This window comes from Talpa europaea (genome assembly GCF_964194135.1).
Source record: "Talpa europaea genome assembly, chromosome: 1".
Classification (NCBI taxonomy): domain Eukaryota; kingdom Metazoa; phylum Chordata; class Mammalia; order Eulipotyphla; family Talpidae; genus Talpa; species Talpa europaea.
Genome location: NC_140073.1, coordinates 1,788,261 through 1,812,699, shown reverse-complemented (window position 1 = coordinate 1,812,699; position 24,439 = coordinate 1,788,261). Strand labels below are relative to the sequence as shown.

The 24,439-nt window shown below is 65.9% G+C and overlaps 1 protein-coding gene across 3 annotated transcripts in view; it reads left to right on the top strand.

Moving 5' to 3' along the window:
• The window catches only part of ANO1 (anoctamin 1), a gene marked incomplete at its 5' end in the record, with an annotated part of 98,662 nt that overhangs the window by 52,372 nt on the left and 21,851 nt on the right, over positions 1-24,439 (top strand). For 2 of the 3 annotated variants that reach the window (XM_084245913.1, XM_084245912.1), the window contains 10 exons: positions 5,291-5,389; positions 6,172-6,323; positions 7,461-7,515; positions 8,838-8,889; positions 11,427-11,482; positions 13,055-13,096; positions 16,413-16,477; positions 17,204-17,338; positions 20,707-20,867; positions 23,811-23,893. In XM_084245913.1, the coding sequence (XP_084102039.1) occupies positions 5,291-5,389; positions 6,172-6,323; positions 7,461-7,515; positions 8,838-8,889; positions 11,427-11,482; positions 13,055-13,096; positions 16,413-16,477; positions 17,204-17,338; positions 20,707-20,867; positions 23,811-23,893 (900 nt within the window). Of the gene's footprint in view, positions 1-5,290; positions 5,390-6,171; positions 6,324-7,460; positions 7,516-8,837; positions 8,890-10,920; positions 10,987-11,426; positions 11,483-13,054; positions 13,097-16,412; positions 16,478-17,203; positions 17,339-20,706; positions 20,868-23,810; positions 23,894-24,439 lie in introns of all 3 variants that reach the window. The other variant, XM_084245911.1, reaches the window with a different exon arrangement.

Here is a 24,439-nt window from a genome sequence, read left to right as displayed (position 1 = left end):
TCAACCTCCGCACTGTTGGGTTTTGATATTTAGGGACCCCCAACCCCCTCCACCCCGGCTTCTACCAGGCCAGTAACACCCCCAAGGCATGACAACCAGGAGTGTGCAAGGGCCCTGGCAAATACCCTCACCAGCTCTGGGGGCCCCCTGAGTCCCCCCCCATGTCCTGCCCCCAGAGCCCCGGGGAACAGACTGTGGACAAGCCTGCCAGTTGGCCTCATGCCAGGCCCAAAGGGGTTCCAGAGAGCCTGGGGGCCACACCCTCTCCTCCAGGAGAGCCCGCCCCTGCCCGGCTCCCTCCCCTGGCTCTCCCCAGCGCCTCCCCCCTCTATCTCGAGATCCATCTCCTGCCCTCCCTCCTCCTCCTTCCTTCCCTGCCTCCCTTTCTCTCCCTCTCCCCCAGCTCCCTCTGCTCCCCCACCCCAGCGCAGGGTCAGCTTCCAGGGCTCCCATTAAAGGGACGAGCACAGTCCCTGGTCAACATGTCCCTTTGTAGCCGAAGCCCATCAGCCTTCGCAGCTCAGGCCTCAAAGCCGCCGCCATGATTTGTGTCCAGGGGTCACTGCCGTGGAGGCCACACATTGACTCCCTCCCGGCCAGCGCTGCCCTGGGCCTGAACTGGGCAGCTCTGGCAGAGACTATGAAGATGGTGTCACGCTGCTATTGAGGTCCCCCCGCCCCCCGTGGTCCATCTTTGTTGTGGGGGCTGCTTTTGAAAAGCAAGTGAGGGGTGGCTGGGGTGGGGGCAGCAGGATGCCCAGTGGGAGCAGCCAGATGCGGGCTCTGCGCTCCCGGTGGGGTTCAGTGCCTCAGTGGGGCTGCCTGGGGCAGGTGGGTTCCCCTCTCTGGACCTGACTCCCACCTGGAAGGCAGAGTTGGTGCCGCTTCCTTCCTCCTGGGGGCCGGGGAGGCACACCCCGACTCCCAAGTCCCCGGCAGAGGCTGCCCTTCCGGCCCCAGGACCCTTCCCCTGCGGATGGGAGCAGAAGGGCTCCGGAGGCTCATGGTGATGGCAGGGAGGGAGGGAGGGGGGCGGCCGGGCCACGGGCCTGAGGCCTGCGGGCAGCGGGAGGCGTCCAGGCAGTGCTAGGGCTTGGCCAGCAGTGGAGACGAGCAGGAACCTGTCACCCAGCACTGGAGGGGCCCTCCGCACAACCCTGGGTAGGGGATCCCCGACTTTGAGCAACCCACATCTCAGTAAGAACAAATGAGTGACGTGTTCCGGGGGGTGTGGCCCAGCGGGCTCTCTAATCCCACCGCAGGTGGGCAGTGCCCTGCCAACCCCCTTGCAGAGGGAAGGACAGGACTGAGGTCCGAGACCGGAGCCGGGGGCCTATCCTGACAGCCAGGACAGCCCCAAGGCGGGGCCTGCCCCCAACCCATGCGGTGTCCCAGACCTGTGGCCCCACCACGCCCCACGGCCAGGCCTCCCGGGTGGGGAGAGCAGGGCCCTCGTCCATGGGTGGGACGCGAGGGGCTCCCTGTCTCATGTGATCACCCTGTGGCCCTTGGAGCTTCTCCCATTCCACATACACTTCTTCGGGCCCAGGGGTCTGCGACTCCGGGGCCCTCCCCCGAGGCGTCTGCATGCCCCGCCCGCTCCCTTCAGGCCCTGGCTTTGTGGTGGACTCTGGACGCTTCTTTCAAGGCTGCTCCTAAGTCAGCGAAGCCCGTGGCACAGCTCCGCCAAGCCCCAGGAGCTGGGCCGGCCGCTGCCGGCAGCCCCCGCCGCCGCCCGTGTGCCCCGACTTGCCGGGAGATCGGCCCGCGCGGCCGGGGATGGGCCACGCGGGATATGTGCCCCGTGGACGCCGGCTTCGCCTCGGCCGAGACGGGGCCGGCTGGGGTGGGCGCTGCCGCTGGCGCCCGCCTCTCCTGGAGAACGTCTGCTGAGTGCTGAGCCCTCGTCAGGACATGCCTTTATTTCTAGAAGTTCTGTCTGGTTCCTTTCCAAGTTGGCTGTGTCACTTTTTAATAGTTTCCTGTCCTTCGCGCAGCCCTCTGCTCCGCGGTTGTTTCTCCAAAGGGGGTGAGCGCGGCTGACGTAGCCAGTCATCCTCCCAGCACCCCCAGCCGGGCCGGGGTCCCCCTCAGCTGCCTGCCGGGCTGAGTCACGTCCGGCCGGGGGCCACTGCTCACGGCCTCACGGAGCCATGGGGGCGGGGGCAGCGGGCCAAGGCCCAGACAGCCCCGGGCTGGTGCCCAGCCCACGCCCACACGCGCTGCGGACGGGAACGCCAGCATCGGCCCTGGGCTGAGGTCCCCAGGCCCGCTGGGTCGCGGCGTTGGGAGTCCTGTGGAGCCGGGCTCACCTCTCCTCTCCCGTCCCTCCTGCCCCGGGTAGGTCCTCGGCCTCAGAGGAGGGGACCCTTCCTGAGTCACCTGCGGGTGAGCTTGGGGTCCCTGGCTCCCGTTGGACTCCCCAGCTTGGGCGGCCTGGATCCCAGACGGCCCCTGACCCCTCCTGGCCACGTGGCAGCCCCGGGGCAGCCTCAAGGCTGGGCCGTTTGTTTCATGGCGCGTCTTTCCCTCGGGCTCGTCTGAGTCATCTGCCCACCTTCCGCAGAGGCAGGACGGAGTATTTGCCCCCGGTCTCGTCTTTGTTTCGCCCTTGGACTGCCAGGCTTCAGAGCTGGCTCTGTGCAGGGCTGGGGTGGGCTCCTGTGCTGGGGCCAGCTGGCAGTGACCTCACCAGTAGATACCCCCTCACCCCCCTCAACCCCCCATCCCGGTGATGGTCAGCATTGCCTCCTGGGGCTGCCTGTTGGAGGGGGGTGTGAGCGTAGCAGGCCCGCCCCCCACAGCCTCTGCTCCTCCGCCGCTGCGGCATCCTCATGTGTTACGGTGGGGACACCTGTGGGGGTGGGGATAGACCACAGCACCAGAATGCGGGGGTCCGTGGCTGGCGCACGGGAGGCGCAGTGCAGGCTGGCCCTCCTCTTCCACCCCAGCTCCCTCAGGAAATGTCACCGAGTGCCCACTCCGTCCCCCACCTGGGGCGCTTCCTGTCCCGCGGACACGCCAGTCCACTAAGCAGACAGATCCGGCCCCAGAACCTGAGCTCCAGCCCACATCCGTGCAGGAAGCCGGTGCCAATGGGAAGAGCAGGCCGTGCCAGGCGCGTCCCGTCAGAGGGGCGGATCGGGCACCTGCAGCTAGTGCCAGCCCTCAAGCACAGCGGGTGTCCCCAGCAGAGCCTGGGAGAGGCCCACGGAGGGGCCTGTCCTCATTGAGAGCTGAGGGTCAGGGCCAGGAGGTTGCCCAGGCCCTGTGGCAGCCAGAGGTCCTGCCACTTGTCCTCCGAGGTGGCCCCAACTCCTGGACTGGACTGGACTGTGTTGGGAAGGCTCTGTGGCCCTGCTGTGTGCTCAGCATACCCCCTGGGGCCCCCACCTGGGACCAAGCACTGGGGCAGAGAGGTACAGGGCACTGCCAGGAGGCCCCTCCTCATGTCTTCCCACCCCAGGAGTCCTGACATTCCCCGATTTCAGGCCTGCCCACCAAAAGGGAAAGGTGCCCGCCTCCGAGAGCCAGGGAAGGTGGGAGGGAGCGGATTCTCTGGGCACCCACTAGCAACCGGCGACCACCCACTTCTCGCCCCCTACCCACGGGGACTGGCCCCGATTTCCCAGCCCATGGTCCAGCCTCCGGGGGCTGGAGGCAGCACCCCAGCACCCCGTGGGGGACGGGGTGGGCACCCTGACCTCCTCCACACGAGTGTCCCACTGCCGTGTTTTGGGTTGTTTTGTGGGGATTTTCTTCTGAAAGGACAATGCCAGGAACGATCTGACGAGGTCAGTGCCAGGCGGGCCGGGATGGGGTGACCCTGCTTCATCTGGGCCACCTCGGCCGCCCTGCTCCTCCTAGAAGGGCAGCGTTTGGGGCTGGACCCTGCCCCCCACGGAGCCCTGGCCAGCAGGCCCGCCCCCAAGTGCTGCCGGGTGGGCCGCCCCCAGTAGGGCCTGGCCGGGGAGGAGGGACGGCCGCCTCGGGGCCCTTCCCACCGCTCAGAGGTCTGGCGGGGCATCGCGTTTGAAAACATCCCGTCGATGTTTTTCCCAAACTGGTGCCTTGACCCCTCCCCCAGGCTCTCCAGATGTTCCCCTGGTCCCCGTCCCTCCATAAACAGAGGCCCGCGGGGCCAGCTCCTGAGGGCTGGAGAGACGTCTCCATGGGTGCCGCGGGTGTATTTTGGGTCTCGGCGTGCGGGGGTGGAATGCACGGAAATAGGCCCGGGCGGTCGCGGCAGGATGAGCTCTGCTGCTCGGAGCTGCCGGTCCCCGCTCCTGCTGGGCGCCCCTCGAGGCCTGCCGGAGCGCCCAGAGCAGGGCCACCGCCCCCCGCCCTGCCGTCTCAGAGCCCCGAGGCTGCCCGAGACCAGGGAGGCAGCTCCTAGTTTCTTGGCCAAGGAAGTCCCGGCGGGATTCCCACCCAGGCCCGCAACCCCAAAGCCTCTGCTGCCAGTGGCCTTGCCCATGCCTGCCCGCTGGCCCCTCCAGGGCAGCAGGAGCTAGGCTGCCTGAGCCCCAGGCCGCCTCCTCTTGCCTGTGCGGGGGGTTCGTCACCCCAGGAGCCCTGGCCCGTGTCAGCCCTTTGTCCGGACTGAGTAACATTCCGTGGTGTGTGTTCACGCTGTGCATGTGCATTTGTTGTCCCTTCGCCTCTGGGAGGACATTTGTACTGTTCCCAGGCCTTGGCCATTGCGGACCGTGCCACTGTGAGTCCGGGGTGCAGATGTTTCTTTGAGGTGCTGATTTCAGTTCCTCCGGATCTGTAGCCAGGCATGGGATGGCTGGACCAGGTGGAAGTTCTGTTTTTAAATTTGGGGGAACCAAGACTGTGTCCACAAATGCCAGGCTCCAGGTGTCCCCATTGTGAAGGGGGAGTGACATGAGCTGGCCATGAGGCCGACGGGGCCAGCTCTAGCAGCCGAGGCTGTGCCTGCACCCTGGGAAGTGGTTCCTCAAGGTCCCGGCAGCGCAGCGGGGTGGATTCAGACTTGTGCAGGGCTGCTCTGCTCTGCCCTGGCCGCCCTCAGTTGGACTGAGCTGTGCAGACTCAGGTTGCCCAGGGACAGGTGGGTGCAGGCAGAGGTGAGGCCATGGGGGCCTCTTTGCCTGAACTTCTCACCCCGAGTGGGAACCCGTGGGCAGCGAGGACCCCGGTCTAGGCCCAAGGGCCCGGGCAAGCTACAAAGGGGCCTCTTCGGGGCCTGGCTATTTCGGGGCTCTCAGCCACCTCCCCGGAGATGTCTCCAGGGGTGTGGAGTCCGGCATCCCTCTCTCTCTAGACCAAGCTTCCCGGCGTCGGGTTTGTGAAGATCCACGCGCCCTGGCACGTGCTGTGCAGAGAGGCCGAGTTTTTGAAGCTGAAGATGCCGACGAAGAAGGTTCGTGGCAACATTTCTAGACACCGCCCAGCATGGTGGGGCCGGGGGCTGAGCTGTGGCAGGTGGCGTGTGGAGGGCAGGGGCATCTTCAGAGACCCCAGACAGACCCCCGGAGATGGCACAGGCAGAGCCCAGGCCCCTGACAGCACTTCCTCCAGCTCCCTGTGATGACAGTGATGAGTGACTCCCCGCACGTCCTCCGAGCACCTGCTGTGTTCTGCGTCCTCTCGTGTAAAGACCAGGTTTCTGAGGGCTGGTGGCGTGTCAATTGAGGGCCAACTGGACCCCCAGCCTCCCCGTGCTGGCCTCTCAGGCCCGCCGGGTCCCGTTCACCACCCAGGCCCACTTAAATTACATCCCCAGCTGGCTGGGTCTTTCTTTTTAATCTCTGACCTCTTTCGGCAACGCCCCACCTGGCCTGTGCCCTCCAAGCTCAGCCTGGCGTCTGCGCTGCCCTTCGCGTGTGGCACAGAGAGGGGAGGGCCGGTGCCGTGCTTGGGGTGACTCAGACCCGGCCCCTCAAATCCTCTGAAACCACTTGGATTACCGCTTTGGAAACCAAGTAAAGTTTGGGGGTGGTTTTCTGGAATGTACCCTAAGTGCACTTTTGGCCGGCTCTCCTGAGACCCCCAGCTTCGGGCTCTATCTGGACACCCGGGCGTGGAGGGGCAGGCTGGGGGCCGGCGCTGTCCCCGGGGCGTGCCGTCCAGCGGGGTGGCCATCTGAGAACAGGCCCCACCGTCTCGCGCGGCCTTGACAGGCGCCCCTCCCCCACTCCACAGCTGTATCACATTAACGAGACCCGCGGCCTCCTGAAAAAAATCAACTCGGTGCTGCAGAAGATCACAGACCCCATCCAGCCCAGGGTGGCGGAGCACAGACCCCAGACCACAAAGAGGCTCTCCTACCCCTTCTCCCGGGAGAAGCAGCACCTGTAAGTGGGGCCCTGGCTCCCCGCTCTGTCAGGCTTTCACCCATTACCTCAGAAAGGCAGGTTGTGGCCTCTGAGGCCAAAGGCCCCCACCCTTCTTTGGGGACTGCAGCCCCTGGGGTACACTCTCACAGGCCCTGCAGCTCTCAAGGGCTGAAGAGGCCCGGGAGGTGGCTTCCCAGGTCACTTAACTGAGGATTAAGGGGACGAAGAGGCTTGTCCTCCCTTGGGGTGGCCCTCCAGGAGCCTGGTGCAGCCCAAGTGGGGCTTTGATCCAGCCCCCCCCCCCCCCGTGCTCCCCGTCCCCACCCACTCCTGCCCTCTGAGGACATCCAACAGGGAGTCTGCTCACCCCTCCCTCCTGCACCAGGACCCGAGAGGCACCCATGGCCAGGGGTGCCGGGTAGGCTGCCCCTGCTGAGCCTTTCCCTTCTCCCCGTCCGTCCCGGGGGCAACAGGGCGTTGCCACCAGGCTCTGGCCTCGGGCCGCCCATGGGCCTTGCCAGGCAGCGCCAGAGTGTGAGCAGGGTGGGAAGAGAAAGCTTGGACCCTGGGGACCCCAGGGGAGTTGATGATGAGCCCCGGAGGTGGGAGGGTGCCTGGGCTCCCCGCCTGGGGCAGGGGCGCTGGGCGGAGGGCTCCGGGGCGTCTCTGTCTGCAGGGTTCCCCATCCTACTGGGGACCAGACTCAGAAGGGAGGGTCCAGAACCAGCTCCCGGCGGAGACCCCCTCCAGAACCCCGGCCTGGCTGCCGTCTCTGCCCTCACGCCTGTGTCCCTCAGAATAGGCCCGGGGCCTCCTCCCAGCTCCGTCGGCCTGGGGATGGGCGACACCGCTGCCCCCCAGAGCCTTAGGAGACGTGCACGGCCCACACTGGGGCCCTTTGGCCATTGCAGATGCTGATACATTGCGGGTGTCTGATGGCGGGGGCAGTGCCTGGGCCCTGGCGGGGCTGGCGCAGACCCCAGAGCGCCGGCTGCGGTGTCACCAGCAGGACGCCGGGGGAGGGCGGCCCGCCAGGGCCTCGGATTCCCCCAGTCTCCAGGCCACAGCCCCGCAGCCGCCCTCCCAGGGACACTGGCCTCGCGGGGTCTCCTGATGCTCCTGACTGCATCTCCTCCCACACCCGTATCTCCACAGATTCGACCTGTCTGACAAGGATTCATTTTTCGACAGCAAGACCCGGAGCACCATCGTAAGTTCCGCCGGCCCGCGGGGATCCTCTCGCTACGGGCGCCTGGGAAACGGAGAGCAATTTCATTTCAGCGAACTCCTCGGGGTGGAAGCCAGCTCTAATTGTCTGTTTCAGAAATAATTAGCTCAATGAAGTGAGAGGAATAGAGCCCGGGGGTGGGCGGCTCTGGGGACTAGGCGGGCGGCGGGCCCGTGCGTTCCATCCAGGGCGTCCTCGCCTCTGCCTGCGGCCCCCATCCCGCCCCCTCCCCGTGGCGTGAGCCTGCAGGAGCTGGCGGTGGAGGGAGAGCAGGTGGGCCGGGGTAGGTTTCCGGGACGGGACGGGCCAGATGTGCACTCTGCGGGCTGCGTCCGAGGAGCGGGCCGCCCTGCCCTGTTGAAGGTTCGGGCGCAGTGTTGACCCACCCCTGCCAACTTGTCCACCCGCCAAGCTGGCTGTGTGTGGCCAGGACCCAACTTTTATCTAAACAAGAAACGCACTGGCAGCCAAGCCCGCTGCGCCTCCTCCCACCGGAAGGCCAGCCTGGCGGGAGAGGCGCGGGGCCCAGCAAGGAGCCCTTGACCTTGAGCAGAAGGCGTCCTCGCAGCCACAGCCGGACCCAGGGCAGCCCCAGGACCCAGGGCAGCGGCGCGGGTGGCATGAGGGTGGCACCGTCCCTTCTGAGCCTCGGAGCCCCCAGGCTGCATCTGAGCAGGGGCAGTCGGGCTCCAGTGGAAGAGCGAGCGCCCGGGGCCACGCCAGGAGCAGGCCGCGGCTGCAGCCGGAGTCATTAGCGCGCCGCTGACTAACGTAGCGTCACTTCTCAGAACAGCGAGCGCCAGGACTCGCTCACGCCAGGCCGGCAGCCCCCGGCGGCTACTCCTCTCGGCTGTCCGGCCCCTGGGAGAGCCAGTCCCCTCTCCAGCCTGACCGTTTCCTTTCCAGAGCTGTTACGAGAGGAAGGTGGGGTGTCAGCTGCGGAAACTGAGGCCCTAGTCCGTGTTTCAATAGGGAGGTGCACCCCAACCTTTTACATGACCTGGGCAGATGGGAAGTGGGTGCTCAGGGCCCCCCCCACTGTCCTTAACCCCGAACACCAGCAGGAAGGGCGGCCAGCACCCCCAGGAGGCTGCCACACCCCTGCTTTTGGAAGTAAAAGAGAGGAGGCCTTGACGTGCATTTGCTGGTCCTAAGGATGCTGCACCCTTGACCTGGGGGGCGGGGCACACCCAGCAAAGGGCCCCGGCTGTCCTGGGGAGTGGGCAGCCTGGGGGTGGGCGCCCACCCTCTTCGGCCAGCGCGGGAGGGGCCGTGGGAGTGACGCCGCCCTCCGTGTCTTGCAGGTCTACGAGATTCTGAAGAGAACCACTTGCACGAAGGCCAAGTACAGCATGGGTGAGGCCCCCGGCTCAGGCGCTGCCTCTGAGGCATCTCCTGGGGTTCGCGCCTGTGTGGCGAATGTGGACGGGAAATTGGGCGGCCCTGAGTCCACGCTGGGCGGGAGCACATCTGTGGTGCCCGGCCGGGTTGGGCAGACTCACCCTGCTCTGACTTGAGATCCACGGGGCCCCCCGCAGCTCCGCAGAGCAGTCAATCCTGGCCACTTTCGGGTGACAAGCTGGCCACCTCTCTTGACTTGCAAGGCCCAGCGGGAAGCTGGTCTCCGGACGGACCCGGCACCCCGGCTGCTTAGGGGAGCGGGCCCCCAGGCAGGCTGCATGCCAGGGCCTGCTGGGGAGCCCTCCGCACCCCGGCTCCAGAGGGTGCCCTCACACCACCCAGCCGGGCTGTGGGGAGCCCAGGGCACAGGACACCTCAGCGCAGAGGCAAAGCCCTCGCCCTGCAGATTCTGCCCCCACCGTGGGTGGGGACCCTGTTGCAGGCTGAGCTCAGAGCATAACGTCACAGAGCAGGCTGCTCTTTGGCACCCCCTTCCAGAGCTGCGTTCTGCCCACAGAGCTGTGCGGACGGGGGCGCCCGTGGTGCTGGGGGAGCAGCTGAAACTGGGGACGAGGCTCGGGGTGCAGGGCGGGTCCCCCGAGTGGAGACTGCCCGGGGAGAGAAGCCTGGCCGCTGGCACCCTGTGGCTCCTGTGGCGGGGCGCCTTGGGGCACCTTGGGAATGGACGCACGGCAGAGGCGGTGGCTGTGGCGGAGGGTCCCACGGGGGAGGGCGGCAGGCACGATGCAAGGAGGAGTGGGGGCCGCTGGTCTCTTGGCCACTATGGCCAGTGGCCACTCCCGGGGCAGGCTGGGGCCTGAACGCCCTGAACTCATGTCTGAAATCAGCGGGAGGGGGCCCATCCGGGCTCAAGAGGAGCCAGGAAAACTGTCCCCAAAGGTCCAGGCCACCCCCAATGGGGCAGGATCCTCTGAGGGGCCCAAGACAGCCCCAGCTCAGTGCTGGGCCCAGCGTCCCCGGACCCCTCCAGTGGAGTGCCTGCCGCTGTGAGGGTGCGCAGTGTCCAGGGGCCGGGCATCTCTGGAAGCCCCCAGTCCTCTGGCAGGGCTCTGGTGAGAGAGCAGAGAGACCGAGGGTCTTCTGAGGACCCCATTGCACGTCGGTGCCTGGTCTGAAAATCCGCCTGAGCGCCACACGGACTCTTCAGGTTGCAGACGTGTTGCCGCCAGCTCTGGCCCCACCCTCAGGGAACTCGTTCTCCGGAGGAGGAAAGCAGATAATAAACAGGGGCCAGGGCATAATCTTGCAGGCGGAAGGCAGTGGGGAGAGCTAGGGCACTCGGGAACAGTGATCGGAGAAGCCGTCCCGACGAGACGCCCTTTGACAGAAGCCTCAAGAGTGAGAGGGGCCTCCCGGACAGGACCCTGGGGGCAGCCTGTGCAAGGGCCCTGTGGCAGCCTTGTGCTAAGAGGCCCGAGGACCAGTAGGCCCGGCCAGCCAGCCGGACGCAGCCCTAAGTCCAGTCTATCACACATGGACTTCCCCCACACAGGTGCCTGTGCCCACACCCCACCACCCCCTCGGGCTCCACCCCTCATACCCTGGCCCTGCCGGATCACTGGCCAGCAGGTGGTCTGTGAGTGGGAAGGTCTGGAAGAGGAAAGGCTTGCCCACCAGCGCCAAGAGCAGTGTAGCAGAGGGTGGGCCGGCCAGGCCACTGTGAAAACTCGCCCCCATTTAGCACCTGGACAGCCCCTTGGGCCAGGCACAGTGCCCCAGACAGAAGCGGGGCTCCTGGGACCTGCGGAGCAAGATCGTGCTGGTCGCCGGACAGCACACCCTCGCACAGGACCGGTCCACCTCAGGAGGCTGTGGGTGCCTTCAGGACGCCCCGGCATAGGGCCTGGGGTCCCCAGCCAGCTGCCGGGTCCGCTGCCCCCAGCGCTGCTGGCCGGAGCCCCCTCTAAGTGCAGCTTTGGGCCTTTCCGAGCCTCTGCCCGTAACTAATAGCCGATGTACAAACAGGGCAAGGAGAGGGAAGGAAGAAGGACTCTGCCCTTCTAAGTAAAAGACGGAAATGTGGTAAATACGGTAAGTGCCCGCGGGGTCCTCCGGCCCCTCTGGGGCTTCTCCCATGAACCTCAATCTGATTCCAATCGTGCGCCGGCCGCCTCCATCCGCCTCCCGTCTGCGTCCTCCCGTGACTCGGCTTCTCTGACGGCTCGTGATCCACCGCTGATCAGACGCGCCCCGCGCGGGCGGCCGGCTGGCACCGAGGTTGGGGTGACCGAGCCCAGAGTCGGGCTGCCGGGCCCCCTTCTCCCTGACCTGCCTTCCTCCAGGGTTTCCTCTGGCCCCCCTGATTCTGCCAATCAAGCATGTTTTTATCATCTCCCCGGCAAACCCCCCGAGGTGGCGGGGCCCAGTGCCGCCGGGGAGAGTTCTCAGTGATTGGGATGTTCATGGGCTGGACCTGAGGGACGCGCGCGAGGGAGGCCGGGGCCTGACCGCGCCTCTGCCTCTGTTTCCAGGCATCACCAGTCTGCTGGCCAACGGCGTCTACTCGGCCGCTTACCCCCTGCACGACGTGAGTAACCTTGACAAACAGCCCATCCCTGCGTCATCTGATCCCCAAATCCCCGAGGGCCACGCCCCCAGGGAGTTCTAATTACTCTGCGGTGGTGGCTTCCTGCTCTGGCCCTTGTCCCTAAATGTCAGCGGTGGCCCGCCCCGCCCCCTCCCCAGGCAGGGGCCCTCCTTTCTGACAGGACACCCACCCGGGCACGCTGGGGGCAGCGCCCCCTTTATCTGGCCCTCGCGGCCAGCTGCTCCTCCGTGGCCCTGCCCCGGCCCGGCCCGGCTCTGGGCCCTGGACGGCAGAGCAAGTGGCTTCCTGGGCTGCAGCTCCAAATCCCTCCGGGATTCCGACAAATATAGCCCGAGCCGTGGAGCGCCTGGCTCGGAGGACGGAGATGATTCTCTTCCTATCATCTCTATGGAAACAGGGACCAGAGTTCAGGGGGCACTGGGAACGGGCCGTGGGGCCCAAGCAGTGTGGGAACCCTGCACTGAGGCTCTCTGGAACTTTCCAAATGTGCATGACCAGGAAGACTAGGAGCCAGGAGATGTGGGGGCGGCCTGGGAGGCAGGACCCCAGAGCTCATCCTCGCCACCCCACCCCTGCTCCCTGGGGGGCACACAGCCCCTGGCTCTCTCTGAGCCTCGGTGTCCCCTTCTCAAATCCGCAGTCGCCAGAGCCTCGGTGGGGCCACAGGGGACAGACGTGACGGGAGGGGTGGCTGGAGGGTGCTGGTGGCTGCGGGCTGTCCACTCCCCCGCCCCTGACACCATCCAGGGGAAAGAAGCGCTGGTGGCTGCTGCCCACCCCATCTCTTGCTGTGGGTCACAGCCCCTCTTGTCCATCGACGAGAGCCTCTGTCCGGCGCCCCGACTGCAGCCGCCTGTGGGAACAGAGCAAGCCCCCAGGAGGGCCGTGGAGAGGGACTGGTATTATCACGGCGCCCACTGCTGCACCCCCTGGAGGTCTAGCTCTCTGGCCTCGGGAGGAGGGCTAAGGGGGCAGCCTGGCTGCGGGCAGGGTCCCTGGAGACTTGTAGGAAAGGGGGAACACTGCTCCCCGCATCTCCGCCGCGGGACCCCAGGCATCTCCATGTGGGGGCGCCCTCCAGCCTGGGGGCTGGGGGCCGTGTCAGGAGCTGTGGGCGGGACAGGGCCCTCCAAGTGGCCCCGGACCCGTCGGGACCCCGGAGCCCGTGTCCTGTGCTCCTTCCGGGCCGTTGCCGTGAGCCTCTGGCGCAGGGCCGCCCCCGGCCCCGCCGATCTGGAGGCCCGGGTCCGAGCCCCTGACCACGTTGCCCAGGAGGGCCCGTGGTTCTCTGAGCCTCACTCTGTAAGATGTGGGGGTCCCTGCCTCTGCAGACCTGACCGCTACCGCCCCTCCTGGACAGGGCGCTGGGACGTGGCCCACACGACTGACCGATTTGTCCAGCCCCCCAGCCCCATCTCCTGTCCAGCCAGGCCCACGGCGCTCGCACCCCGCCCCCCTGTGGGGCAGGGGCCGCCTCGTCAGGAGAAGGGGCGGGCGGTGGGGACTCTCGCCATCCCGGTGACCAGAGCCCCCCTTTCTGTGCCGTCACAGGGAGACTACGAAGGGGAGAACGTGGACTTCAATGACAGGAAAGTAAGTTGCTGCAGAGTGGGGCAGAGGCCAGGGGCCAGGGGAGGCCGGGGCCCGCAGGGGTCTGGGGAGTCAGCGGGGAGCCAGAAGGACAGGGGAGGCCGGGGGGCCCGTGGGGGTCAGGGGAGACTGGGGTGTCAGCGGGGAGCCAAGAGGACAGGGGGGCTGGGGCCTTCAGGGGGGCAGGGGGCCGGGGGTGAGGGGCATGCATAGCAGAGACTCCCTCTCCACCTCACCTCTGCGCCCCGCCGTGGGAGAAGGTGGGGAGCCCCCTTTGCTCTCCCTCTGGCTCCCCGAGAGCGCAAGGCGGGCTCTCGAGAGCGTGTCACGAGGGGCCTTGCTGCTCAGAGCCCGGCCTCCCCACCACGCCCCCCAACCCACTTACAGCCTGTCTCCCCAGATGGCTTCTGCCAGGCTGGCCTGTGCTGCACTCTGCCGGCAGACGGGTTTGGGAAGCGCTGGCCGCCCCCCAGAGCCCGCCCCTAGCACGGGACGCGTTTGCGCGGTGGGGCCAGTGTTTCTCAGACTTGCTTGATCCGGGGCCCTTTTTAGTAGAAGGTTCCTGAGCTAGTGTCCCACGGGACACACTTGGGGAAACACGGAGTGAGCCTCTTAGCCTCTGTGTCTGTTCCACCCAGACGCGGGGTCTGCTCCCCAGCCCTGGCTGCCGCCCTGCTTCTCCCCTCCGCGCCCCGTTCAGGAAGGCTCTTTCCTGCTTGCTCCTGGGCCCCCACATTGGCCCCTGTCAGTCCCCAGCAAGGCCAGGCCTCCGGGCCTCGAGGCGCAGCCCCTCGTCCTGCCCCACCCCAATCTGTACCCCCACGGGGCGGTGGGGGCGCTTCCCTGAGAACCTCACAATAGCGGCCTTGTCCCCCCACCGCGCCGCCCCCGTCCAGCCCCGCGCTTTTAGCCTCTGGTGCTGGAAGCGACTTGCCCGCCCGGGACGCCAGCTGAAGATGCTATCTGGTTCAGCGCAAAAGTGACATATTTGGTTATTTTTAGTGGAACATCTGGCACTCGCCTGCGACCCGGGACTTGCAGAGCTCCCCGCCTGTGCCCGGGGCAGCGCCGTCCCCTCCGTGGGCTGCTGGGGCCCTGCGTCCCGCCCGCTTTGCCCTCGCCGGGCCCTTCCTCCTCCTGGGGGTGCGTCCCCCGGACACCAGCGACCCCTCCTGGCCGCCCAGTCCCGCGGCCACCCTGCCTTGGCTCGCACCCGCGTCCACGCCCTCCCAGCTGTGGGTGCTGGAGGCTCTGGGTCTCCTTGACCCAGCCCCGCGGCCTCCCCCGCTCACCCCGGGGCAGCCAAGGGCCCCAGGAGCTCTGGAGCTGGACTTGCTTGGGGGCCGCTGCCGGGTGCTCTCGGCGAGGGGGGTCCCATCCAGTAAAGGGGGTTGTGTGGAAAGCCCGGCGTGCCCCGGCCGTCGGGTCTGCCCGTGGCTCGGGCCCCCGTGGCTGCCGGGCGGCTGGGAACAGTGGCCAGAGAGACACGGCCTCGCCTCCCGGCCCGCTGGTCTGCCACGCCTGCGGCCGCGGCCCTCAGAGCCCCCCCTTGCCAGAGCCTCCCGGCCCTCCTCCCTCTCCTCTCCTCCCCCCCCCATTCCCTCCTGCCCCTCCCCCATCTCTGTTCCCTCCCTCCTCCCCTCTGTCCCCCCTCCCTCCTGCCTCCCCTCCACCCCCATGGCTGGCCTAAACCTGCCGCTTGACCGCAGCTCGGGGAAGGGGCCGCCCAGCCTCGGTGTTGGCCCTGCCGGGCCTGGGGCCTGTGCAGTCTCCGCAGTGCTGACCGCCCCCCAGTTCAGCGCGAAACGGTGGCCTCGCCAGCCCTGCTGCGTGAGCGGACCCTGAGACAACCCAGCCCTCCCGCTGCTGCCCACACCCCAGGCACCACCTGGGTTCACGCTGCCGCGAGGAAGGACAGTCGCCTGCCGTTCCGGCTCCCCAGCCAGAGCGGCTGCTGTCCCGGCGTCACAGCAGTACGGGTCATAGTGTCTGCAGAGGCCTGGTGTCCGCGGAGGGCCAGCGTCGTGGAGGGCTGGTGTCCAAGGAGGGCTGGTGTTCGCAGAGGGCTGGTGTCTGTGGAGGGCCGGTGTCCACGGAGGGCTGGTGTGCATGGAGGGCTGGTGTGCATGGAGGGCTGTTTTCCATGAAGGGCTGGCTGGAGTCTGCGGAGGGCCGGTGTCGTGGAGGGCCAGTGTCCACGGAGGGCTGGTGTCCACGGAGGGCCAGCCTCCTGGCCTGCAGACACTGCCTCTCCCTGGGCCTGCCCTGCTGCAGGGGACGGGCGCTCGGGGTTTCCTCTTGGGTTCCGGCCGCTGTCCTTTCAGACCTGGCCCTCACGGCCTCACTCAACCTCAGTTGCTTCCCCAAAAGCCATGCGGGGTCAGGGACCCTGCCTCTGGAGGGACGCAGACACGCACCCCTGACAGGGCGCCGGGCCACGTGAAGCCGCATGTCCGGGAGACCCAGGAATTGAGACTTTAACAGATAATAGGAAAGAGCCAACCAGGCTGCCGGGTACAGAAGAGACGGGGGCCGTGGGGTGCTCCCGGGCATCCCTCCCTGCCCGCTTCTTGTCTGACCCGGCAGAGACCGGTGGCCGGGGCCCGGGCCAGGGGCTCCAGCCGCGTGGCCTTGGCAGTGAGTTAGGGCTGGGAAGGCCGCGGGCGCCCGCGGGAAGCCATGTGCCAGGGCCGGCCGGCGTGTCCGTACAGGCGCCACCGCAGCTCCTCGCACCCAGCCCAGAGCTGGGCACCGCGGGTGCGTCCCTCCCGCCCCTCCACCCCGTCATGGCCCCTCTCAGGAGATCAGCGCCGAGCCCTCGTCGCCTCCACGAGACGCCGGACCCCTCACCCTGGCGTGTCCGCTCTGGAGTGGGTGGTCCCTGCCCCTGGGACAGAGGCCGGCTCTGCTGGGGGGCTGAGCGCCCCACGGAACGGCTCGCGGCGTCAGCCGGTTTAGCGCCGTCCCGCTCCGGTCACGAGGTGGATTCCATAGCGTGCCAGGAGCCTTTTGTTCCTCTCCACTGACAACGCCGGCTCCTTCTTCCTCGGGGAACCCCTCCAGCTGCCTCCAGCTCCGCTCGCAGGGCACATGGGTGCTCCAGGACACTTAGCGGCCCCGCGAGGCCTCGCCCAGCTCTCACGCCCGTCCTGCCAGAACGGGAGCAGCGGCCCGCACCTGGTGGACGCTGAGTGTTTGTTGATCGAAGGCGTGATGTAGCTCTGGGCTGAGACCCCATCCTAAGGGTCCCCACAGCTCTGTATTCTGGGGGCAAACCGTGAGCAAATTTTCACCAGCCCTGCATCCTTTCCTCTCACAGCTCCTGTACGAAGAGTGGGCGAGCTACGGGGTTTTCTACAAGTACCAGCCCATCGACCTGGTCAGGTAAGGGCGTGGCCCCAGGCAGAGGCCGTGGGGGCCAGACCCCGGTGGGGCGTCAGTCTGATAAGTGAGCCCCGTGTTTCTCCCATACTGAGTCTTCAGTACCTGGGAACCTGTCTGGACCTGAGGGTGGAGCTGGTGGCACCCAGGGTTCCCGGGGGGATGCGAGTCTGTTCCAGTCCACTGGGGGACGGTTCTTGCCATGATCCTCACCAAATCCTCCGACTTGCAGCCTGACCCCGGGGCTGAGTGATGCGTGGGGTGCTTGCGTGGCCATAGTGAGAGGAACCCCTCAGCAGTCACTCCCGGACAGGGTGCGGGGTGCAGACGGGGGAGCCAGAGTAGATGTGAGTGTCCAGGGGGCCCTGCCGGGGGCTCAGCCCCGGGCATGCACATGAGCCCATTCAGATGCCAGCGCTCAAGAGAGGCCGGCTCCCAGGAGCCTCCAGGCCTGAGCTCCCTCCCGCCCAAACTCAGCAGGACTTGGGAGGGAGCCAGCACCCCTGGGGTATGGCGGCAAGGGAGGGGGATTGCTCCCACCTTCTGAGGCCAGAGAGAAGGGACTGGCATGCAGAGAGCACCCCCAAACCTGTCTCCCGTCCCCAGCCCCACCCTCTTGCTGCCCCTTGGTGGCAAGCGGGGCCACCAGTGTTGGCAGGAGGGCGGGGCTGACCCCCCCCACCCCGGTCTGCACCAGCGTGAGCTGCCTCTGCTTTGCCCCATGGCCAGGAAGTATTTTGGGGAGAAGATCGGCCTGTATTTCGCCTGGCTGGGCGTGTACACCCAGATGCTCATCCCCGCCTCCCTGGTCGGCATCATCGTCTTCCTGTATGGCTGCGCCACGGTGGACGAGAACATCCCCAGGTAGGCACGGCCCCTTGCCGGGAGCCTCGTCTGCCTCGCCTGCAGCCCCCACTGCCTCCCGCTCGCCCCCGCTGCCAGGGCAGGACGTGCAGCCCACGGGTCTGACAGCCGTGCAAAGGCCACATGTCCTCTCAGGACCAGGGAGAAGCAGGGTGGACAGAGGCAGAGGAAGGATGGACACGTGTCCGACCCTCTGGGCTCTCTGAGGTTTACTCTCCCCTTTAAGTTTTAGTCATTTTTGTGACAGGGAAGCTCTCTGGCCGTAAGAGGCCAGCAAGGGACGCAGACTGGTCTGCACACAGACTTGACACAAGGGGGTTATCGGAAGCAGGCCCAGACCCCAGAGACGGCCAGCCCCGTGGGGGGTGGGGTCCCCAATATGGCAGCCGGAGCACAGGCCAGGCACCCTGTCCTGTCGTGCCTGAGGTCCCTGGCCTGGCCCGCTGGTGTCCTCCATCTGCTAGTCCTGCATCTGCTTAGCACCACCGCCTCCCTCGAGGACAGCGTCCACGGTGACGCCTGCGTCTCCAGGTGCGGTGGCCGGGAGCAGGCATCTCCTGGCAAAGCCCCAGGACGCCGGCTGGGGTCTTTCACGACCTGAGGGGGTGTCCCAAGAGGGGCGTGGCCTGGGAAGCTCCCCCTCCAGCTAGCCAGCAGGCCCCGAGCCATGTGTCAGCTCCCGCGGTACATGTGAGGAACGCCTGGGGCGTCTCCCTCCCAGAGTCACAGCAAAGGAACCGAGTCTGTGACCCTCCAGGGTGGTTCTGGCCACGGGCAGGAGAAAGCTTGTCCTGTTTGCTGCTGTGGCATAAGGCTGCTGAGCTTGGTGGGCTGTGGAGGTTAGCGTTGCCCAGACCTGGTGGGGCTCTAACTCCAAGGGAAGTGGCCAGTGAATGGTGGGGAGCCCCCGGGAGCCCCAGGGAACTCCTCATCTTCCTTCCTTCCTCTCCGGGAGGGCAGGGGAAGTCAGTGACCTGGCCCGGAGGCTCCGCCCCAGGCGCTGACATCCTGACACGGTGCCTGAGCTCGGGCCTGGAGGCCCCGGGCCCTGGCAGAAGGCTGGAGCCGCGGGAGGTGTGTGCCCCTCCGAGGCCACTCTGTCCAGGGCTGGGGAAGCCAGTGTCCCTGCCCCTGCGGAGGCCGCCCAAGACCCACCCCACTGCCCATGCCAAGGAACAGGCTTCCCGTCCCTGCTCTTTATTTTGGCTGAAGGTGGTGAGGGAAAGGTGGAGGGTTTCAAAACAGCAGAAAAGGGGCTTTGTCTGGCCTGGGATCTTGGCGCTGGCAGGTGGGATGGCTGGGGCCAGCCGTGGGGTCAAAGCAGGCCGACGCCCACCCTGGCCTCACTGGCCACTCTCAGGCTCCAGGCCCCCACCCTCGGGCCTGGTGACCACATGGGTGGTCCTCATCCTCAGCATCCCCAGGGTCCAGCTGGGGAAACTGAGGCCCAAGTAGCTTGCATAACCTGCCCAAGGCCACACAGATCACAAGTGGCAGAGCTAATTCAAACCCTAGCCAGCAGACTCAGATGCACATGCGCACACACATGCACATGCAAAAATACTGGCTCGCATGAGCATTGCATGTGTGACATGAACACACGGTGCATGTGACCACATGCACATGTGCACACATATCAGTGTGCACACACCAGCACACAATGCATGCATACATCCGAACACTGGCTCACATGTGTGCACACATGTACACACAGATGTGCTGGCTTGTACATGCACTTACACGTGCGCACATGCATGCACATATGTGCACATGTACACGAATGGCTCGCACAAGCACCCATGGCCGTGCTGGTGTGGCACTCCCATATGTGCACACATGCACGTTCACAGGGCACGCATGCACGCTGCCTCACTTGCACATGTGTGTACACACACTCTTCCCAGATGCTCCGGGGCCCGTCCTCGGCCCAGCTTCACTGCTGCGTGTCCCCTGCGGACGCCGCTCTGCACACGCGGACACACAGTCCTACACAAACATTTGGGGAAGTAGAGAAAGGGGAAGACTGAGCTGTCAGCCCTGCGGGGCAGGACAGAGCCCCTCGGAGCCCCTCGCTGGCCCAGCCGTGGTCTGCACAAAAGGCCGAGTGTCCAGACTAGCAACAAAACAGCCGCCCAGGACAATAGCCCAGAGCCTGCTCCCAGATAACCATCTGACCGGAGGAAGCCCTCCCTCCGGGGCTATTTATAGCTCGATGCCGCTGCCCTGTCCGCAGGAGGGGAGCCCTCAGGCCTGCCAGAGCTGGGAGGACCTCCCGGCCCTCTCATCTTCCAGAAGGAGAAACTGAGTCGCCGGTGCAGGACTCAGACCGGGGCGGCGAGGGCAAGAACCGTGGAGTGAGGCCAGGTGCCGCTCGCCACCCGGGGGAGCCCCGCCAGCCCCTGAGCTTCACAGATGCAGAGACTGGGCACAAAGCCCTGTCTGCTGTGGGGCCCGAGCAACTTGCCTCCCTCTCTGGGCTGCTTCCTCATCCGTGCAGATAGGGTTGACAGTTCCCAGGTGGGCCAGCAGCCAGAGGACACTCCGTGCTCACTCTACTGACCACCTTTGAAGCTGGCACGGCAGAGCGAGCGCGAGGCAAGGAGGACAGAGGGGGCGTCACGTCCGTCCATCTGTGCATCCCCCTGAGGCTTTGCACTCTGGCCCCACACCTGTGTGCTGCTCTGCAGCACCCAAGCCTGGGCAGGGTGGGCCAGCATCCCCGAGGCCCTGTCTCACCCCAGCAGGGCAGCTCGTGCTCACGTTCCTCCGCCCGGGTGCCGGGCGACCTTCCATTCTGCACCTTCTCCTGCATCCAGACTACCCAGGAACATCCAGGACTGGCACCAGGCCGTGCCCAGGCCAGCGGCCCTATGGCGTGCCCCCGGGGTGCACAGAGCACTGAGGCCAGCTCAGGAGGACGTGCGTCCCTCCCCTGATGGGGAGACCTAGAGAGCGGGCGATTAGAGGCAGTTAGAGACACAGGGGCTGCTGCTTCTCCTGCTGGCTGTGGGGGCTGCTGCCAGGTGCCCCTGCAATCCCTCTGCCCCTTTGGGCCACGCAGCTGGTCCGCTGGGTCACACCAGGCACCGCAGACACTGCAGCACGATGCAGGGCCTTGTCAGCTCAGGAGTCACTGGAGTTTCCAGGCGCTGCTCAGAGCCTAACACGGGCCTGTGAGCATGGGGTCCTGAGCCCTGAGCCATCTGAGCTGGTGCCAGGCACAGAGGTGGGCGTGGCCCAGGCGAGAACCCTGATGGGGGCCGGGGCCCAGCCTGTGGTGCACCCGCCCTCCCAGCCTCCCTTCTGTGAGGCTCCTGGGGGCTGGGCCCGGGCCGGCGGGCAGGACTGCAGGCCACGCTGTCTTGCAGCATGGAGATGTGCGACCAGAGCTACAACATCACCATGTGCCCCCTCTGCGACAAGACCTGCAGCTACTGGAGGATGAGCTCGGCCTGCGCCACCGCCCGGGCCAGCCACCTCTTCGACAACCCGGCCACGGTCTTCTTCTCCGTCTTCATGGCCCTCTGGGGTAAGATGCTGGCCGCCGCCGGGAGGTGAGGGCGCGAGTCGGGGTGTCCCACCTTGCCTTCCCTGGACCACGGTGGCATGGGGGACTGGCTGGGGACGGCCCCCCTTTCTGTCGCAAGCTCCAGGGCCCATGCCGGGGCAGGAGGTGCGGTTGTTCTGGGGCAAGCCCCTGTGAAAGCCCCCGACGGGGCTCTTCTGGGAAACAGAGCCCTTTTGTTGGTTGTTGGCCCGGGAAGGGCAGCAGGTGGAGGCTGCGGCCTGTTTGTCCCTGCGCAGGCTCAGCAGGTCATGAGAGGGTCCTCTGCGGGCCCGGACCCCGTGTGGGCCAGTGCTCTGCTGCGAGGAACTCACAGGGAGCCCCAGAGGCCCACGGTTCAGCCGTAGAGACCGAGGCCCGCAGGGCGGCTGCCGCGTGTCAGGCCCACTCCGGGGTTTGCTCCCTGGGGACCCAGCGTCTCTCACTCCCCTCCACCTCCGGGCGCCGCTGCAGCAACGTGTGCACTTGACGTGGTGTCACTCAAGCAGATGCTTGGCAAGCAGAAGCCGAGGCTTCTGCCCTGACCTGCGCCCCTTCCGCTCTGCACCCCGGGCTGCGCCGCCCCTGCTCCGGGCCTAGGGGGCCTATCTCTGGCCCCCTTCTGTGGACCCCCTCGTTTCTTTCATGCTCTGGGCAGATTCGGGCACAGGCTCACCCTCAAATGGGCAGGAAGCCGCTACCCCTAGTCCCAGCCGATCTGGTCCAGGTTTTCGCTGTTTGTTAACCCATTACCTAAGTCCTTGGAGCCTCAGTTTACCCATCTATAAAAGGGTGCCTCTCCCCGCCTCGAGGGCTGGGGAAGGATGAAAGGAGGTGCAGCCTGGAAGGCGCCAGCCTGCTGCCTGACGTCGGCCAGACGTGAGTAATGTCTGTGGTGGAGCAGCACGTTGACGGATTATTGGGAACCACAGGGAAAAGGGCTGGGATCATCTCCCAGCCCCAGCGCCCCCTCCACGCCCACCGGCTGCTGTAAGGGGGAGGGGCAGGAGCACAGCCAGAAGGATGGACACTTGGTTGTCTTCCTTTCTCTGTGCAGCCGATAAAAGGTGAATTTTCAAGTAGGTCAGGACACGGCTTTGATCTGAGGTCTCAGGACTGGCCCCTGAGCTCGGTGCGAGCCCGCACAGCTCCTTCCCTGCCGGCCAGACCTGAATTCCGTGCCTCTACCCCTGTGGTCTGAAACAAGCATGTCTAACTCTGCGCCACACCACCCAGGCATTAGGGCCTGGTGGAGTCTGTGGCCAAGCAGGGAAGGGATCCCCAAACTTCGACAATGGATCGTCACTCCTAGCTTCAGCCTCCGATGTCAATGCTTCTGATGTTTACAGGAAAGGGAAGAAATTAATAATGTTTTATAAAATACCTGTATTTCTTAAATAGCTAAGACCAACAAGTCTCATCTGTGTACCTTCTCCGCTCCTCAGCCACCAGACTGACCACAGATCCAGTCTTTGTTCTAGCCAACCTACAGATGGCTCTGAGAGGGAACCCCTGTATTTCTTAGGACTGTTAACAGAACAAATTCTAGAGCGAGAATGCCTGGGTTCAGATACCAGCTGCCTAGCTGAGCGACCTTGGGAATTTACCTAGCCTCTCTGCACCTCTGTTTCTTCATCATAAAATGGGAATACGAGTTTTACCAGACTCGTATTTATCAGACGCTAATGATCAGACTGCTTGTTATAACCGCGATTCTTATCCCCTTCAAGAAAATCAAGTATCTGTGCAGAAGGTCAGTCACTTATCGTGGTTCAGGGTAGACTTGGGGGGGGGGCACCAGAATTACGGTCAAGCTGCGTCTCTGCTGCCAGTCTGCAGCTGACCTTGGGCGTGGCCTTTAATCCTCCGCAAACGTGTGACATGGAAGTCAGCCCTACCGCACGGCGTTAGCGCGAGGAGTAGGTTAACTCCTGTTGGTGAAACTCAAACACGGAGTGTGGACCACGGGAAGTCCTTCAAAGCAACTCTTAGTTGCCACGCTGCAAGCTGATGAGTGGAGGGGGTGAGCTCGGGGAGGTGGGGGTGCCTGGGGATGGAGGGACACAGAACGGCCAGGGCAGGAAAGGTAGACAGGTGGGGTGCAGCCAGCCCACTCTGCCCTTCAGCCCAGGTCTGATAGGAGGCGTCTCCATGGAGGGAGGGAGACAGTGGTCGGGCCCCCCAGGAGGGCGGAGGCGGGGCACGGGCTGACCTCCCTGGACGGCCAGAGGGAGGTTGGAGTAGAGGAGAAAGGCAGTGTCCTCACATCCTTACGTCCTTCTTCCCTGGTGCTTGAGTCCCTGCCAGTTGGGGGGCCTCCCTGTACAGCTGGGTCATGGGGAACTACGTTTCCCAGGCTCCCTGGGGGGCACTGGGCTGTGTGCTGGGGGCCGGGTGAGTGAGACCCCGTCCCTGCTCCACACACAACTAGACAGGGCCCCGGGGTGGTCATAGGAGGCAGTGTGGATAGCATGAGCAAGAGAGGTCCCCAGAAGGGTTGACTTCTTTCTAAACATGAAGGGGATGACCGGAGGCTTCCTGGAGGAGGGGGCCTTTGGCCGTGTTTGGTCTGTCGGGAATCGGAAGCAGGGTAGAGCAGCTCAGCCGCCCCCTCAGGGCTTGAGGCCGAGTGAGTGGACTCGGCCCACCCCCAACTCTGTCCATCTCCAGTCCCCCACCTGTGACCTGGGGCCCCAAGGTCGAGGGAGCAGGATGGTGGAGCGCACAGGCTGGCTGAGCACCGACCCGGACTTCCCGGCCTCAGCTTACCCTTGTATAACGTGGGAAAGGGACCGTCTCCGGGTGGTCGGGGGCCGAGCGGTCAGGTCACACAAGTACTTAGCCCAGCGCTTCCTCGCGGTGCTGAGGGGACGCTGAAGGAGGACAGCGCGTGTCTCCAGCTGACTGTCTTCTCCCCTCCGCCTGCAGCCGCCACCTTCATGGAGCACTGGAAGCGGAAGCAGATGCGGCTCAATTACCACTGGGACCTCACAGGCTTCGAGGAGGAGGAGGTGAGGGCTTTGGCGCTGCCCCCACCCCGCGCTGTCACCCCCAGGCTCGCCTGACCCCCAGGTGGGAAAGCCAGGCCGCTCTGCTGCCGCTCCCTTGGCCTCTGGTGTCTGAGTCGCCCTCCGTTGCCAGGCGACCGTTTGGTGTCTGCTAAAGCATTTTTTAATCTGGATGCTGGGTGGACGCCCCACCCAGCAGCGTGGTCAGGGCGCTCGCCAAGCTGACCACACTGACCTCATCTCGTCTCGGGGTGGTCGCCAGAGCTGGGCGGGAATCGCCGCCGCCCATGAGGCCGAGTCCCACGGCGGAGAGAGCCTTGGCCCCGGATGCCCAGAGCCCACGCCCCCCAGCCCCGGGGTGGCAGGCCAGCGGGGCAGACCCAGGCCCGTCCCTCGAGGGAAGGCTCGACACCCTCGTGTTCCAAAGAGAGTGGCATTCAGGCGGGCAGTGGGCGACGGCGAGTCCCCCCCGGGTTCCAAGGAGAAGCTTTGCGGCCGCCCTGCCCCTGATGGCTGGCTCTGGCCGGCGTCCCCACGGGGGAGCAGGAC